Raw genomic sequence first — 18,319 nt, 5'->3', positions numbered from 1 at the left:
GTAAGATGACTGATCTAGTTAAATCTAACATTGATAGATGGCACCACATTACGGTGACTTTTCACGATATCTCGGTTTGCTCCACCTTGCTTGATATGTGGCCCCTCCTTCTCTATCTTTCTCTGTTTCTCTTCTGAGATTTCCCCACGTCCAGAATTTTATACGTCATGTGTCTTCGGGCATTTTTTTTCAAGAACTAGCAAAGTTGCTTCTTGCAATAATTCGGTATATTAAAGAGTCTAAGTCTAAGACTGCCATGCTGTAGTTTCCAGAATCTCAGATTTTCAGCTATATAGTGGTATACAACATTAGTTTGAAATTTACTATTGAGAATCTTTTTTTGGAAATCTGAAAGGACCATTTGTAGTCCGAGGACCATAGATTGAGAAACAATCAAATTTCAACGAAAATATTGGAAAAGAAATAACATCACTATTGGGTGGAGTTAAAAAGATTATATAAATAACATATGTAATTGGCTATTTCATTTGAATGTTAAACTGGAGCGAGCTTTTATTGTTACTATAATACTTTATAAAATATGTTATTTGTTAGATGTGTCCTGTCAGCATGGTAAATTGTTATATCTAGTCTGAATATACATAAATGCACATGAGGCTGGCTTAACCATTACGCAATATATGCACGTGCTTAGGGAATCAAGGAAAAGGATCATTACAAAAATGCCTCTAGGTATTCAGGAAAATGGGCACCAACAATTTTCCCATTACCATGCAGCTAAACAAAAACCGAGAAAGAGTAATAATGAAAAAGAGAAAATAATATTTATGAAAAATGAAACGAAAATTTGTAAATTTTTAATCAGATATTAAGAAATGTTGCATTTTATGAGAAAAACATTAATATAACATATTGTATTGAAAATTATACAGAGTACATAATATACAAATAATTAGGAAAAGAGAGATTGTATACAGCTTGCACCTTTGCAAGCTAGACGCGGCGGCAATGGCAAATGGAAATTAGAGATTCTATGCATATTTTTACAGTGTACTAAAATATGCCCCATCCAGTTCCAGTAAACAAAATGCAATGGGGCAAACCCCAACATGATCCAAATCATTTAGTAGGCGTAGTTATAAAATAAGAGTAGCATATCATTATGCACCAGTTTAGTGCTATAAACATTAACCTAAGTAAGTATTTTAAGCAAGAGGCACGGTCAATAAAATGTTACAGAATTTTTATCTCAAGAATGATAACATGAACTGCCTATTATCACAGAAATCACAAATAATATAAAGCTTTTGCTTGTCTTAAAAATTCTCTTTTTTTAATTGGTTTTTAGTTAAATAAAATATATTTGCTAAAAACTAACCCTATAAACTATAAATATAAATTTCTATATAAAGTATAATTCAAGAATAACAATAACTTTTTTTCAGTAAAATAGTAACAGAATGTGAAGGTATTATAAATTTGAAAGCATTAAGGAAGAGCAAATATGATAATATCATTAAATAAACAAGAAAAGTTATCAATGATGTGAAAGTGTTCCAAGGAACCCAGTAGATTAAATGAAGAAGCTTTAAGGATAATTTTTGAAGATCCTATATTAAAATATAATTGACCGCTAGCTAAAAAAATTCTTTCAAAAATTAATTCATATTCCTTGACGAAAAATTTCAACGCTTTTTCAATTTGGCCAATATACACCAAATATCAAACAATGCTAAATTACACAAGAATTAAAAGCACATATGAGATCTTTAAGAATCGAAAAATGAATTTAATTTGATACTGATAAGTGAAAAAAATAACTTAAATATTCAACTTATGGACACAAGTCGAGAAATTTTGTAATCGATAGTAAATTTAAATAATTATTGGGTACACATCAGCTAAAAGTCACTGTCGGCTTAGTGTCCAATTGACTAAATGTCTTGACAGTTAACTGTCATGGAGCTAAATGTCCTGATGGCGAATTCTGTGTGTCGGCTAAATGTCCTGTCAGCTAAGTGTCCATGTCAGCTAACTGTCCTGTCGGCTAACTGTCCATGTCGGCTAACTGTCCATGTTGGCTAAGTGTCCGTGTCGGCTAAGTGTTCTTGTTGGCTAAATGTCCTGTCGGCTAAGTGTCCGTGTCGGCTAACTGGTGTCAGTTAAGTGTCCCCTCGGCTAAGTGTCACGGACCCCTAGGTAATAACCCCTAGACAAGTAATTTCATGTCTTTAATTTGAGCAGAATGAGCATTTTTTTGTAAGTAGTGGAAATATCTGTATCTTACCTTTTTTGGCCAAGTAGCAACATCCATACCATTTTGAGTAATAACAGTACTTCAGGATATCTATTAAATATGTACAAAGTTTTATTTCTATTATTAGTTATCATAAATGATGTTTATCATTAGTTATATTGAAAAATGACTCTATTCCTTTGCAAATATTAAACTGTGTATTGTTGTAGTGAAACCATTTACAGAGAAATAGCTGTATTTATTCAACACAGCATACAAATCTCACGTAGCCAGCTTGTTCATACTCTGAAAACAAACTTAGAATGAACTATCTATGTTCAGCAACTTCATTCACTTGGCCACTGATGAGTGTCATAGAAGATGGCCAGAATAACTATGCCACATTAATAATTGCAGCTTTAAAAAACACTGATATTAGGTATGTAGTGATTGTTAATTGCACTGTGTATTTCACATTACACTTCTTCATCAGAGAAAAGAGGTACAGTTAATTTTTTAGCAGAAGTTTTAGAAATACAATGCAAAAATATAAAGTATTTAAATTTTTACATATAGTAAATACAAATAAACAGCAGAAATTACCTCAACGTCGGAATTTAGTAGGGCAAGAATTTTTTCTTTCTGTTCTGGACCAACATTTAGTTTACAACCTTCTTGAATAAAATCTCCATCTTTCAGAGTAGGAAATTCCTTAATCTAAAATACAAATATTTTGAAATTTTAAGATAAAACATTTGTTTTTGAATTCCAATGACTTCCTAATATATTAAAGATAAAAGAAAAAAATTTGAAATAGAAAGTACACTCTGTCACAAAAAATATATGCACCCAGAAGGAAATGAAATACTCTCCCGAAACTTAAAAACATATCTAGTGTATAAGAAGATAAAAAAAAATTATTACAAATTCAGAACAAAAGATCATTTCATTAAGAAGTTATGGAATGAAAAGGGTTACAAATCAGTAATAGTACTAATTCAGAAGTCAAACAACAAAAATAGTAGTATAGCCACCTCTAAATAATTAGTAGTATAGCCACCTCTGGCAGCTATACAAGCCGAAACACGGTATGGCATTGAATCAAGTAGGTCCCCAATGACCCTCTGCAGAACATCATGCCATAATCTTTGCAAGTGAGCAGTTAATTCACCAATATTCCTGGACGGCTGCATTTGCCTTCCAAGCATGTCCCAAATGTGCTCTATTGGCGAGAGGTCTCGTGACCAGGCAGGCCAGGGGAGTACATCGTATCCTTGAAGACACTGTTGGGAGAGTTACGCAGTATAAATACAAGCGTTGTCTTGCTGATAAATGGCACCTGGGTGACTTGATAACATAGGCAATACAACCAGTGTTAAAATGTCGTCCACGTAACTGCAAACTGTCATAATGCCTTAGGAAGACTAGAAGTGATTGTGTGTCCCAAGAAATCGCTCCCCATATTGTCACGCCTTGTGCAATCACCATATGCGCTTCGACAACAAATGCTGGATCAGACCACTTGCCTGGCTGTCTCTACACGTGTGTGCATTGGTCATCAGCACCGAGACTGAATCAGAACCCATTGCTGAAGATAACACACCTCTAATCGGTCACACACCAACTTGCCCGACTTTGGCAAAAATTCAATCAACACAGCTTATGATGTGGAGTCAGTGGTAAGCATCTTAATAGACATCGGCAGAATAAACCAGCATTGGCCAGTCGTCTCTGAATGGTGTCCCTTAATATCACCAGATGTCTGGAATGTTAGTAAACAGCACCAAATTGATGCTAGTGATGTTGTTTGCATGGAAGTGGCATACTTATGATTGCACGATCCTCATACACATTTATGTTCCTGAGACGCCCTGACCCTCGTGACTGTAGACTTCCTGATCTACTGTCGCCAACACCGAACAACTCCCGACCACTCCAACTATCATATCACTCCAACCGAGGGGGCAGCCAATACACCTGTAACCTGCTTCTCTGAGGCCTACTATACGCACCTTCTCAAAGTCTAAACTATTTGTACTGCCAGTGGTTACGTTTCAGACGCATCTCTAATCACAATACCGTCCATCCAAGTCGACAAATTTGTTTGAATAGCCCTATGGACAAGTAATTATGTTTTTAGACTCTCCTAGCTGTGCATCCCATATGCACATAGCATGCATAGCCTTGTTTCATTGGTGTCAAATTTTAAATCATTTGCATATCTTTTATCAGACTACACTCCTGCCAAGTTTTGTAACTGTAGCTTGATTTCTTCTGTGTGCATACATCTTTTTGTGACAGAGTGTATTTTCTAATCAAATTTCTCTTTTGTTACTAACCTAAAAAAATTTCATTTAATTATTAAAATAATCTTATATTATACAATATTTTCTATATTTAACAATCTTAATATTCTTTACATAATAATTTTGTGCAAGTTTCCACGAAATAAAAGTTAAAAGAGCTACTTTTGTTTCTATGATATTAAAAGCTATAAGGAAACTATTTTTAACCAAATATTCCATCCACAATGCAACTTCTGCTTCCTAAATTTTAATTATGCTTACCCTGAAAACAGCGGAAGATTTACATAATAATTCTAGTTCACATATTGATGATGAAGAACTTCAATATAATACAGGAAGTCAAAGCCCCAAATATATACTTAATTTGAATTAATGATTTAATAAATGATTTTTGATTCCCAAAGTTTTCATTAAATTCTTAAACTCCAGTCTTAAAGCTTTAATAACACTGACATATTTGTACAAAAGTAAAGCTAAACATTCTGCACTGCATAAAAGCAAATTAGTTTATTGCTATATTATTAGTTTATTGTTGGTATAAAACAAAAATTTATCAGTGACTACAAAACAGTGCGTGTTAATTCTTGTAGGTATTTTTAGAAGCCAAAGCTGTTCTTTTGGATGCTTGAAATGTCTCTTGGCCACTAGTTATCAAAAATATAGAATATACAACCATTAATTGACGACTTTTACAGAACATGAAATACTATGCCTGTTTTTAGGACAAAAGGAAATAACTAAGTCTCATGTTTTCTTTGAGAATAAGATAGCAAAACAAAATATCAGTTCAAGCTGTAAAAACATCAGCTGGGAAAAAGGTCTTTGAAACCTGCATGTAAAAATATTTTGTGCCAAATTCTTATTTATCCAAAGAGAATATTAATATGATAACATACTAGACAAACAGCTCTAAAATAGTTCTTTAAAGCATTAATAATTTAAAGACTTCTGTAAGAAGTTTCTTAATTTATTGCATATAAAAATAAAGATAATATTTTTATCATTCAAAATATTCAAAATTTATGACAATACAGGAAAAAAAGAAACCAAGAGTTTCTTCAAAAATATGGTTTACTTATTTCTTCATGAACAATAAGGATCCTAAATATGAAACGACTACATTGGAAAAATTCAAAATATTTAATGTAATGGGTATTAAAATCCATTTGATATTTGAAAGCATATCTTGCCTTTCCTACAAACTACAGGCCTAATAAATGAAGAAAGGGTAGAACATCACCATCAAAATACTGTGTGTGAGGGGGGTAGGACTTGAATAATTACAAATAATACACATTTAAGTTAAGATATGCACAATTACAAACTGATTAAATTTCATTAAGTAATTTTCCTTTAACAGTTTCATTAAAGTATAGATTAAAATACAAAAATCATTAAATCAGGCCACAGCAATAATATGAAATGAACAAATTGGTGATCATTTAAATAAAACACCTTATTTTCTTAAAACCAATACATATTTAAAGGTTTCTAAGTCAACACTGTAGACTTGTGTTATCAGAAAATTTTAAGAATTAATGTAGTCTTTTTTATTTCAACTCAGTTAAACATTAACATATATAAAAAATAGAATGATGAAACCTACAATGAAAATGTCTTACTTTTTCTTTTACACTGGCTTCTCTGTCAACAGCAGTACCCTAAAAACAATATTTTTAGATGAGTTATTACTTGAAGAAAATTAAAAATCTTCAAATATGATATTTAAGGCATCTTACCTTAAGATCATATTTACAATGGATTGCAAGAGTACCACTAAAGATGTTCCTCATAACAATTAAGTAGGTTTCAGTACCTTCTACAGTTAACCTGTACAATCCCAGATACTGAGGAAGTAAAGTTTTTCCATGTTTTTCAACAATATACTAGAGAAAGAAATAGTGCTTCAGTCTTGCAAGATTATACATAAGCATATTAATATAAGAAGAAAATGCAACAGTTGACATTCCATATGAATACTGCAGATAACTCATATTCAGCTTTAAAATTTCAGAACTTATCATAGATTCACTTCCAAAAGTTAAGCACGAAGATGTAAAATGCAAAAAAAAATCATACTACTTTGATTGACACGAAATTCAGCAGGAAAGTAGCATATATATTTATGCATAAAACAAAATCAATAATTTTATACAGAAATGAAAACAATATTAAATTTTTGTAAGTTATCAGATAATGACATACTGGAGACTTAAACAGAATTATGTATAAAGTGAAAATAAACAGCATAAAATGAAAAAAAGGACATTAATAGGGTATACGATCAACCTCCCTCATTTGTATACAAAGTTTACACCTTACGACCATACTTTCAATTAGGTGGTTAACCACCACAGAATAAAGCAATCACTATTCTTCTTGTAGAGCAGTTTCCAGCTCAATAAAAGTGGCTGGAGGTGGAAAATGTGAAGATACAGCACGACCGAGAGCATCCCAAAGATTTTCAATGGGATTAAGGTCGGGCGAATATGCTGGCCACACCATACGCGCAAACCCTTCACTCTCCAGGTAGTCATCGACGATGTCAGCTCTATGGGGACGTGCATTATCGTCCATTAAAACAAAAGTAGGGCCAACTGCTGCAGCGTACAATCTCACAATGGGTTCTACATCTTGATACCAGCCAGCCATCAAAGAACCCCATTTAAAGATGTGCAGGTCAGTGCGGTATCCTAACGAAATCCCTGCCCACACCATAATGCTTCTGCCTCAGAATGCGCGATGTTCGGTGATGTTTTGGGACTGATTGTGTGTTTGTTTTTCACGCCATATCCTTATACGCTTGTCATCTGGCTCCAGAGAAAATCTTGACTCATCAGTAAACATGACATTGCCCCAGTCAGACACATTCCAACTGACAGGTTCCCGGCACCACTGTAATCGTGCCCCTCTTGATCGGACGAATAGAGGAACACAAACTCGAGGTACCCAGGCGTACAGTCTACTCATATGTAATCTTCGGCATACAGTAGCTGCAGATATCGTCTTACCAATGGACGCTGTAACCATAGATGTCACACGTGTGGAGGTCGCTCTGCAATTCCGCTTGGCTACAATAGCAATATATCAATCTTCCGCAGGGATTGTAACCCTTGGGCAACCGGCTACGGGCCTTTGGACAACTGTCTGAGTGGTTTGGAATTGTTTCCATAACAGTGAAATTACAGAATGATGAACGCCAAAGAAAAGACCAACATCTGTGATCGACTGTCCTGCTTCAATGCGCCCCACAGCAAGCTAGCACTCAGAATCTTCCATTCGTCTCCTGGAAGTCATAGAAATACGTATGTCTTGAAAACAAATTGTACGAAAGTTTTAAACACCTTCTATCAGCACTTACAATCAACTTCTGTAACGCTTCATGAAGCTGGCTTCTTATAAGACTGCCTTTTTTGCATATTTCTTGACATGAAAGCGCAATTGGCTGTTACCTAACATATTTGCATACTACCATCTATCTCTGCAGTGAATTGCATCCTCTTCAATTCTGATTGGCTTCCTGAAATTAGCATTTTCCTCTCCATACTTAACTTTTGGAAGTGAGTGTATAATGACATGAGAATTTCCTCAGCAAAGTTTCTGTAGAAAAGTTCTGTTCCCAGAAAATGTACATCTCTAGATCACTAAAGCATTCGCTTATGATTGCTCTATGGGGATGAGGAGTTTTCTGATTAACAAAGGAAATAAGTCAAATTAAAGTTTAATTTTATTTTTGAACACAATACCTTTGAAGCTCAATGCATCAAGTCCAACATTTCTTGAACTTCTTGATTTCCTCAAATAACCATTTATAGCTTTGATCACCTTTTTATTTGACAAAAGTATTTTTCCAGCAGAGAATGCTTTCAACTTCAAAGAAAGGTACAAATCTGAAGAAGCCAACAAATACAGTGAATACAACGGATTCAGATAAAATTTGACAATTTCTAGTGTACAACTGCATTTCAATACGTAGACATATCACTGAAACAAAAACTTTTTTCCTCTCCTGACCATTTCCTAATATTTTTCCAGTATTTGTCCTTTCAGTTCATTCATAAGTGACCATTCAATAGGTACAATTTATTAGCATGCTCTTTGATTAGATATTTAACTCAAATTCTTATTCTTTCAAATGGCAGATAGTACATTAAGTTTGATTCATAAATGAATTCAACTTTATATAAATTCATTTCTTTCACATTTTAAGCATTATTAAGATGTTCAAATTAAACATAAATCAATTTTTCCTCTTTTTTCTAATTTAAATACAAAATCATTAATAGGATTTAAGTTATGTAGTTGAGCATATTCAAATTCATTAAAGAAGAGTGAAGGTTTACATAAATTAGAAAACCTTAAAAGAAAATTACTTTCAGTGCAAATCTGAAAATTAGCAGTGAGTTTTAAGAACAAATGAGGCAAAAGTATCAATTCAGTTTTTAGAAAATTTGGTATTTAGGCATAAATTAAAGTGCAAAATTGATCTACTGACAAGGATTGCCAGTTTCCAAAAAAGTTCTGATTTTTGCAATTAAAAAATTATGTCAACACAATGTTTGATATAATAAATCTGAAACATCTCCTAACTCATTCCTCTGAATCTTGGAAAATGAAATTTAAATTCTGGTGATCACTCATATACACTGTTGGCCATTAAAATTGCAACAGCAGGAAGGAATAATCTTACAAACGTCAAAATTGCATGAAAGGAAGACGAGGTTGCGATATTCAAATGATTAGTATTTCAGCACATTTAAACGACGCAGGAGGGAAAAACGACATTTAAAGAACTGCATAAAAGAAAAGTTGTGTAGTGGATTATGCATTCGGTAAGCGCTTTGTAAAGTCAGAGTTTGTTCAGAATATCGTGTTATGCCTCAAATAAGAGGAAGAAATGCTTACAAGCAAGTGTCGGAATTCGATAGAGGCAGGATCGTTGCCTATCAAGAGTGTGGATTATCGTACTGTGATATCGCCTGTCGCACTGGTCGATATCCAACCACTGTCATGCAAATATGGAATCAGTGGGTTGCTGAGGGTCATACTGAACAGCATTCAAGATCTCAGTGCCCTCGCAGTCGTTGACATATTGTGAGGTCACCTATGCAAAAACGTATAACCACATAATGGCATGTGGCACGTTGAAGTTTGCAGCAGCGTGGACTATCAGCACGGTGACCATTATTTCGGCTTCCCTTGACAATGCAGCATAGAGAGAGACGGCGACTCTGGTGCGCCGAAGGACAAAGCTAGATACAAGAGTGGCACAATGTCATCTTTTCATACAAGTACCGGTTCTGCGTTCAGTATTCTAACGACCGTATATGTGTCTAGGAGCTCCGAGGAGACTGTATGTCTCCTGCTTGTATTCAATATCGGCATAGGGACCCTGCACTTGGTATGATGGTTTGAGCAGCCACTGAGTACACAACATGCATATCTCTAATTCGGATCGAAGGTAATTTGAATGCAGATAGGTTCATTTCTGACATCTTACATCCAGTGGTTGTGCCCTATCTTTGAGGCCTGTCAAACGCCATCTTTTAACAAGATAATGTAAGACCACATGCTGCATGTTGTGTTCTGACCTTCCTCGATACCCTGGGTATTCGACTGCTGTCCTGGCCTGCACGGTCTCCAAATCTGTCAACCATAGAAAACGTCTGGTAATGGGTTGCTGAGAGACTGGCCCGCCATCCCTCTCCAGCTAGTATGGTTGATGAAGTGTGGCATGAACTTGAAGAACAATGCAAAAAATTGCCCGTTTCTGTCATCTAAGCCCAGTTCAACTCCATGCCTAAGTGTATAAGGGCCATTTTAGCTGCCAGGGGTGGTAGCTGTTCCTACTGATTTCGCACCCCTGTAAACCCAAAATTATTTACGAATTTAATCATTTTGTCTTCATGCCATGTTACAGATTATGTATTTGGCCAAGAGAGGGCACAGCTTTTCTATTTTTAGTTTGTTATATTTTTCTTACAGCATTGCGGATTTTGACATAGATGTAGTGGCAATCAGAGAAACATGATGAATGTTCTAATGCAAGCATACAAAATGTTGCACATAGCTGTAAATACAGTTTCTGTGTGATAAAAATGGAAGAGAATTCCAAGCATTCCTGTGGATATTCATCAAGAAAGGTAAGCAGAAAAATTATTTATCAAATGTTGTTAAATGTAAAAAATAAGAATAAGAAAATACAAATAAGAAAAAAAAAAAAAAAGATAAAAAATTGCAACATGCCATACTGTTTATCTACAATAAAGATCTTTTTTGTATTTGCTTTCCTTCATGATGTTGCAATTTTAATGGCCAGCAGTGTATATTCCAAGATACAGGAAAAAAAAGTTAGAATCCTGAGTACTACTGCAGACTTAGTAAAATAAAGTTATTAAAAACAATATCACTTCTCATTGTAGTATAAAGACAGAAATTTGTTATAAATACTTTTAGAGAATATTGAGGGCAAAACTCTACTTTGAAGAATGTACATTCATATCAGAATAACTCTTGAAAGGCATGGAACACCTTCCCCTTTTTTAAGAATTAATATCACTGTAGAATAAACTTTTGCTAAATTTTTATGCTAGCATATATATGTAAGACATAAAAATAATGAAGGGAAATTTTTATCAAATTAATAACTTAAATGGCAACAACCCTTTTAAATCCCAATTATAACGGAAATACAACCTATTTCAAAGCATCTGTACTGTGTCACTGACGTCTTCGGTCTTCTGCAGTTATCCTCATTGTTGTAAGCTTTTACCCAATTGCTGTTCAGGATTCAAACAAAGGAGCCAAGCTTATAAATACTCCAGTTGGTATATATGCACTCTGTTTTTGCTGCTTGCTCTTCCCTGAATAACCCACATTCCTTTGCTAGTGGTATCATCTATTATTTAAAACATAATCAGTGTATATAAAATTGCCAATGAAGACAATCAAAAGTCTATGCCTTAATAGATTAGTCATCGAGTAATAAAGTCATGCTGTGATTATTGACTTATTTGTGGTTTTTCCAATATTCCGTCCAGTTAGCTATTAGCTATGCAGCAGTTTGATGCTATCTGCTATCATCATTCCCACCATGACTGCTATGTAACTGGTTTCCTCATTTCCCAAAATTATTATAATTTAGTCAGCTAATAGGATGTAAAAACCTGTGTGTGCCATTGAAAAGTTTTTCTATCAGCAAAATTACTGTGTCTTGCCATGTTTCTGAATATGTCATAGAAAGATGTTCCTTCTTCAAAAAATCTAAAACAAGTGTGCTACAAATCTTAAATATCTAACACAATAACCTTTTCCAGTCTATTACAGTTAAATTGAAGTCAATCTATAAGAAGTGATGAAAGAAAAAAAAAATTGTTCTCTAAATAATGTGATTTAATGTTACATCAAACTTTAGTGCCAAATTCAAGGCCGCCTGTGTTTACATGGAAATGCTCTGAATGTCAAAAACAATGTTCATTTATTTCATTTTTTCGTGTTCTGATTTGCAGATGAGAGATGATGTTCAGCAACAATACAGCTAGATAATTATTTTCATTCAGTACAAATATGAAATTACAATTCCTTCGGTGATACAGCATAGGAAAATATGCCATTAAAACTCACATCAAGTACTTTTCTTTTTCCAAAATTACTTTGATTTTGTTGTTTTGAAAAATAAAAAAATTCTTGTTGATGGAATGAAAATATAATACTTCAATATTTTTAATTTCCTTAAGCTGACCAAATGGTACAGTGGATAGAGGAGCCTAATGCGAAACTGAAGGGCGGAGATTCAAATCCCGGAGAAGGAATGGCTATAAAAATGTATTGAGTTTTGATCAAATTATGCATGAAGACAAGAGTCAAAACCTTAAAAATGTCCCAGGAAGAATCCAAAATTGTTTCAGTAGATAAGGATAAATTTCACTGTTCAGCATTTGATACCATAAAATATTATCCTGTAGACAAATTCACATTTCTTTTTAAAGTGATGTAGTATAAAAGGTCTTTCTTGTAAAAGAAAAATTAAGCTTTATTTCCAGACTTTCTGAAAGGAAAGGCTTTGTCACTCTATATCAATGAATGTGTCAAAATAGAAAGCTGGAATCTATTAAATGAGAAATGCTTAACGTACTTTTCCAGTTCCAAGCATGATGACTTTGTTTCAGTCACTTACAACAAATTTAAAAACACTGATAAGTATTTCCGCCAGAAATTAAAATTAGGTTCTGCATTGCATTTAAGTGATCAAATTCTGATTGGATCGTTAACACAGGTTTATCAGAGCAACATTATATGCTATTATTTCTTCAAATTTTATTTCAAATTTGGATTTTCCTAGCAATAAAATTATTTCCAACTTCAAGTTCACCTCAAAAATCACAAAAAAACCACTAACATACCCAGGTTTGCTGTTCTAGGCAAAATCCTCATCCATATTTTAGTTATTCAAGGTATCCTATTCCAAGACCACTCTATCCTACGTCTCATTAGCCTCAAACTCCTGTCTAGAGAAATGCTTACCCACCACCACTGAAATACCCAAATTCATAGTATCCCACCTTAAATTATCATGAACCTTCATCTTGATAAAATCAAACTTTAGCTAAAAAATTATAATATTTTCAGTTAAATGTTAAAATACGGAGTGATAACTTTTCTGTATTTAAAATTATACTGATAATTTTGAAACATTTAAAACTGAAACTTCAAGAAAGTCACTGTCTTTATATGAAAGTAGAAAAGTAAGTAGAGATGTTATATTTTATGTTGTAAATTCTCATTTGCATTATTTGTCTTCATCTTATTCTTTTATTGTTTAAATTGCAACTGAATTTTACTGATCATAAGGTGTATCAAATTAAGAGAAATATAAGTAAAGATATATATCTAACAATTCTTTTAAGAGTAGTTTCTTATGTTTATGTAAAAATAATGAAACTGACAAAGACTATGCTAATCATGTTGATAATAATGAGTGTGAAAATTCTTATGTAAATAACCAGTTGAAAGAGTGAACCTCTAAGAGTTATACTGACTTTAGAACATCCTGTAGTTTATGGACCATATATAGCATCCCATAAAGATAATGACGGACTTAAAAAATAGTAAACAGATGAATTATTACATGTAGATATTATAAACCATCATTTAATCCTTATGTTGTCCCTGGTAACTTAAATGAAACTATAAATGAAAGCTGAAAATGCAAAAACTCGATTATGTATTAACTATAGAAAATTTAATTACTAAAACAGATTCTGAACCCATGCCTAGAAAAATGCAGGTCTAGATCAATTAACAAATGCAAAAGTGTTTTCTACCTTAGATTTGGCATCTGGTTATTGGCACATAAAATTAAATGAAAAAGATACTGATGAACTAGCATTTACAACCAGTTTTGGTCTTTATGAATTTAACAGATTGCCTTTTGGTTGAAAAAATTTGCAAACTGTTTTTCAAACAGCTATTATACAAATTTTAAATAAATAACAAATTCAGTTTGCTTTATATCACCTTGATAACATCATAGTATTTTCCCAAAATTTCGAAAAACATTTAAAACAACTCAAAAATAATGTTTGATACATGAGCAAAAGAAAATATAATTAGCCAAAATGCTACTTTGCAGAAGAAAAAATTAATTTTATAGGATATGAAGTTCAAGGATATGCAGGAAAATATAAATCCAGTAATGCAAATATTGAAATTATCAAAAAATTATAACCCCCTAAAAATGTTAAAGAATTACAAAAATTTCTTGGAAGAAATTACTTGGTGTATCATAAATTTAGTCCAAACTATACAAGAATTAAGAGTCCCTTTGACAAATTCTTCAAAAAAGATACTATATATAAATCGACAACTGAATGCCAAACAGCCTTTCAGAATTTAAAAGGTGCCTTAATTTTCAGATACACAAAATACCACTGTCTTATAATTCTAGATACATCTAAATGAGCTGTTGGAGCAGTTTGGAAACAAGATGGTAATTTACACCCTATAGCTTTCACTTCTCGAAAATTAAAGACTTAAACGAGAAAAATATACAATTATTGAATTAGAATGTTTAACCATTGTAGATGCTATAAATAAATATTATTACTATTTGTATGGTAACCATTTTACTGTACATACTGATCCTACTGCCCTAGATCCTGCTTAAGAGCATAAGACTATTTTGATGATCTTAAAAATTACATGTTACTTGTTACATATGATTTTGATATAAAATATGAGAAAGATTCTACTAATGTTGAAGTTGACATGTTAACAAGAAATTTTGTTTGTCAACATTTGTGTGTGCAAACTAATTTATGCTTATTAGAAGAAATTAAAGATTATCAGAATTTAGATAATGTCTCTAACCCTAAGCATAAGAAAATTAATGATGCATTAACTACAAAGAAACAAGGATTATTATAAAATTGCATTCCTAATATCTCTACATGCTAAATTATTTGAAAAAGCTCAGGCTGAATTTCGTCATACTGGTGTATCCTGAATGCTAAATTTGTTGTCTCCTCAGTATTATTGGGCATAAATAGTACAGGATATTAGAAATGTCAGTTTAAAAAGAAAAATAAACAAAAGAAATTTTGGTTTAATGCAAGCATTATCATCTGTAAGTAAACCTTTTGAACTGTTCTACTGATACTGTGGCAGTTTAAATTATTATAATTCTACCCAAAAGCATATTCACATTATTATAGATCATATTACTTGTTACATATGGACATTTGCTTCTAAATGTGTAACTACTGATTCTTATATTAACTGTTTAAGGCAAATTTCTCATATTCAGGTCCTAAACTAAATTTTAAGTGATAGAAATGCTACCTTTACTTCTTCAAAGTTTAAGCATTTGAGAAACTATAATGTTACACAATCATTAGCTACTGCTAACAGACAAAAAATAATGTAGAAAGACTTAGTCAAACCATTATAACTACATTAAAATGTATATTAAATTCTTATCAAGGCAATACAGCATGGATAAAATTGTTACTTAATGTTACTGAAAAATACAATAATAGCCACATTCTGTAACAATATTCCCACCATCTTGTTTAATGTATGAAAATTACCATATGATCCTTTGATCGAAATTAAGATTTGTACCCAGCAATTGAAGTAGCTACGAATGTACCTAGCTACGTAGTCTGATGATTATCATAATGCAACAAAAGAAAGATATGACACCCATTCTAAAGCAAGTAATTTTAAACCCGGTGATTTGGCAATGCATAAGGAATTTCAATATCCTAATAATAGAAAACTTTCTCCCCCTTTTCCAGGCCCTTATGAAATTTTAAAACAATATTCTGAAGTTACTTTTGAAACAGATAAACTGAATTTTACTAAAAACAATTCAGAATGGATTGGCCTACATGCTCCACTGATTGGAATCCCATTGAACATTTGTGGGGTGCTTTACGGAGGCACCTGATCGCACAATATTACCTTCTGGAAAACATGAGACAACTGAAACAGATTCCTCTTACCTCCCAAGAACTGGTAAATAATCTGGTGTTGAGTTTTGACAGAAGGTGCAATGCAACCATTGCTGAGAGGTTAGGGAAGGTCATATCCTTTACTAAGGCTCTTTGATTTGTTGTTCTACCTCTTGGCCAGATAGTTATAAAGCTTCAATAAAGCCTTTTTAATGCTATTCTGTATTGAATGTGTCTTATTCATTTTTTTACTACTATATTTTTCTCCTCCTTTAAGTATTACATTGTCCTTCTGCAGAACGAATTTCATATCATGCAGTTGATCTTTTATAATAATTAGTGATACATCAACAATAGTGCATAGCACACATTAGCATTACACTATACTAAAATGAGACTCGAGATATGTAGTATGGTTTTAAATGCAGGAAATATTGCTACTAATAGTAAAGACAGTGACAAAGAGCTTGCTGAGAATGAAAAAATTGTTATTGAAAATTTAGTGGGGATTCTCAATTTGGCTTTGTAAGTGACTCAATCAACTTTGTAAATGAACAAGAAGTTAAGTAAAGTAACTTAAACAACTTACTCAGCAAAAAAAAAAAAAAAAAAAAAAAAAAAAAAATTAATAAAGCAAATAAATAAATATTCAGTATTTTTAACCCTCCAAGCGTTACGGGTTTAGCCCTGAAATTTCCAAGTTCCTCAAAATGTCATGAATAAGTGGTATTTTCTTGATTTTAATTAAGAAATGACTCTCTCATTTTGTACCTTAATTCCTTTTCTTCCAATATACATCAAACCGAAATCAGATACATTAAAAACTAGCAGAAACTTTCATGTATAATGAATATAGAAGGCAGCCTTCTATGCGGAATTTTCCGGGCGTAACGCTGAGAGGGTTAAAATTTTTCTATCATAAATGACTTATTGTTTCATATACAACTATTTCATATTTTCAATTTTATAATTTCTTTATGTTATCCTGCTAAATTTAAACTATTACATAAAATCCAGAGAATTCCAAAATCCCAATTTGGCATAACCTTACAAAATAATAATGCTCTCTGAAGAATCAAATGAGCCCACCAGCAGCCGAGCGGTAAAGTCGCTGAACACTGGTAGTTCGGTCCGAGGTTCGAATCCCGCGAACGGGCTGGCTGCATGGGCGTTTTCGTGGTTTTCCCCATGTGTAACGTGTATACGAGCCATTTTCCCTTAGAAAGTCCTCCACGAAAGGCATCCCTCCCCTTAGGCAGATAGCCCTAGTGTGCATTGCCATAATTAAATACAGACACACTGAAGAATCAAATAGAAAAATTATAATATCTATGTTCAGTCAAGAAATTTAGGTTTTAGGCAAAAGTAAGGAAAGAAAGAATTCTGAGGTTATTTTATGAATGATATGTGACTAGAATCCTTCTTAATTAGTAGTCAAGAATGCATGGTAAAGCAAATGCAATGCTAAGGTTTTTTTTTAAACTTAGCTTCTTAATATTAAAATTAAATGCTATAAATTATATAACTACATTTATCCATAGTTGAATTTTTGATGATGAATTTTTGATGAAAAGCAAGTCTTACAGGATGGTATTGCTTGAGCAAGGTATGCATGAATTCAACTTCTTCACTCTGCAACACTTTAATGACAAACAGTTTGTCGTATGATTCATACAACTTGGTATTATTTCTGTACTTGGCATCAGCAGGTACTGGTTGAGATTTGGTCAAAGAATTCTATTAACAGAAAAATAAACAAGCATTTAAACCAAAAATATTGCATTAAGTGTACCTTCTATTAGACTATCTATTATCTATCTGTTTTATTCTGTTATTCAATATAACTTCTATTACCTCAATATAAATGCAATTTCAAAATAATATGTTACAACTGCAAATTTACTCATGTCTAATTTTAAAATATAAAAGGTATCATAGTAAACAGTTCTTATATTATAAGAAATCTTCAGTTGAATAGATACAAAATACTGAGTTACAACTCATATACAATGTTTATTTTTTGTTTCGATTTTTCAAGAGATAATGCACAAAACAAAAGAAATCAGAACACCAGAATTCTAAATGGAATAGACTTGCAAATTTTATGATGTGTTTTCCATGTATGTTTTATGAACACAAAGTGAGAGCTCTAAATGTAGAGATTTACAAAGAGATAATTTGAAATTATTTAATATTAATCCTGAACAAGGTATTAAAAACAGTCAAAAGTCGTTAATTCGGACACCCATAATCCGGACCTCAAAGCTAAAAACTTTCTGCGCTTGCGCTGCGTTGACACATGCGCATAGGCGTTTACGCGTGCGCGTAAGACCTTTTACGACTGCACATATGCATGTGCGCAA

The 18,319-nt window shown here is 32.8% G+C and overlaps 1 protein-coding gene across 2 annotated transcripts in view; it reads right to left on the bottom strand.

Moving 5' to 3' along the window:
- The window catches only part of LOC118182160 (phosphatidylinositol 5-phosphate 4-kinase type-2 alpha-like), a 131,330-nt gene that overhangs the window by 20,150 nt on the left and 92,861 nt on the right, over positions 1-18,319 (bottom strand). The window contains exons 4-7 of one of the 2 annotated variants that reach the window (XM_085806552.1): positions 17,541-17,693; positions 6,243-6,389; positions 6,126-6,164; positions 2,801-2,914 (exon numbers count right to left, since the gene is read on the bottom strand). In XM_085806552.1, the coding sequence (XP_085662678.1) occupies positions 2,801-2,914; positions 6,126-6,164; positions 6,243-6,389; positions 17,541-17,693 (453 nt within the window). The remainder of the gene's footprint in view (positions 1-2,800; positions 2,915-6,125; positions 6,165-6,242; positions 6,390-17,540; positions 17,694-18,319) is intronic. The other variant, XM_085806553.1, reaches the window with a different exon arrangement.

Source organism: Stegodyphus dumicola, chromosome 12 (genome assembly GCF_044657685.1).
Source record: "Stegodyphus dumicola isolate Sdum_Otavi_A_Nest chromosome 12, ASM4465768v1".
NCBI lineage: Eukaryota > Metazoa > Arthropoda > Arachnida > Araneae > Eresidae > Stegodyphus > Stegodyphus dumicola.
This window is presented reverse-complemented; position numbering and strand designations above follow the sequence as displayed.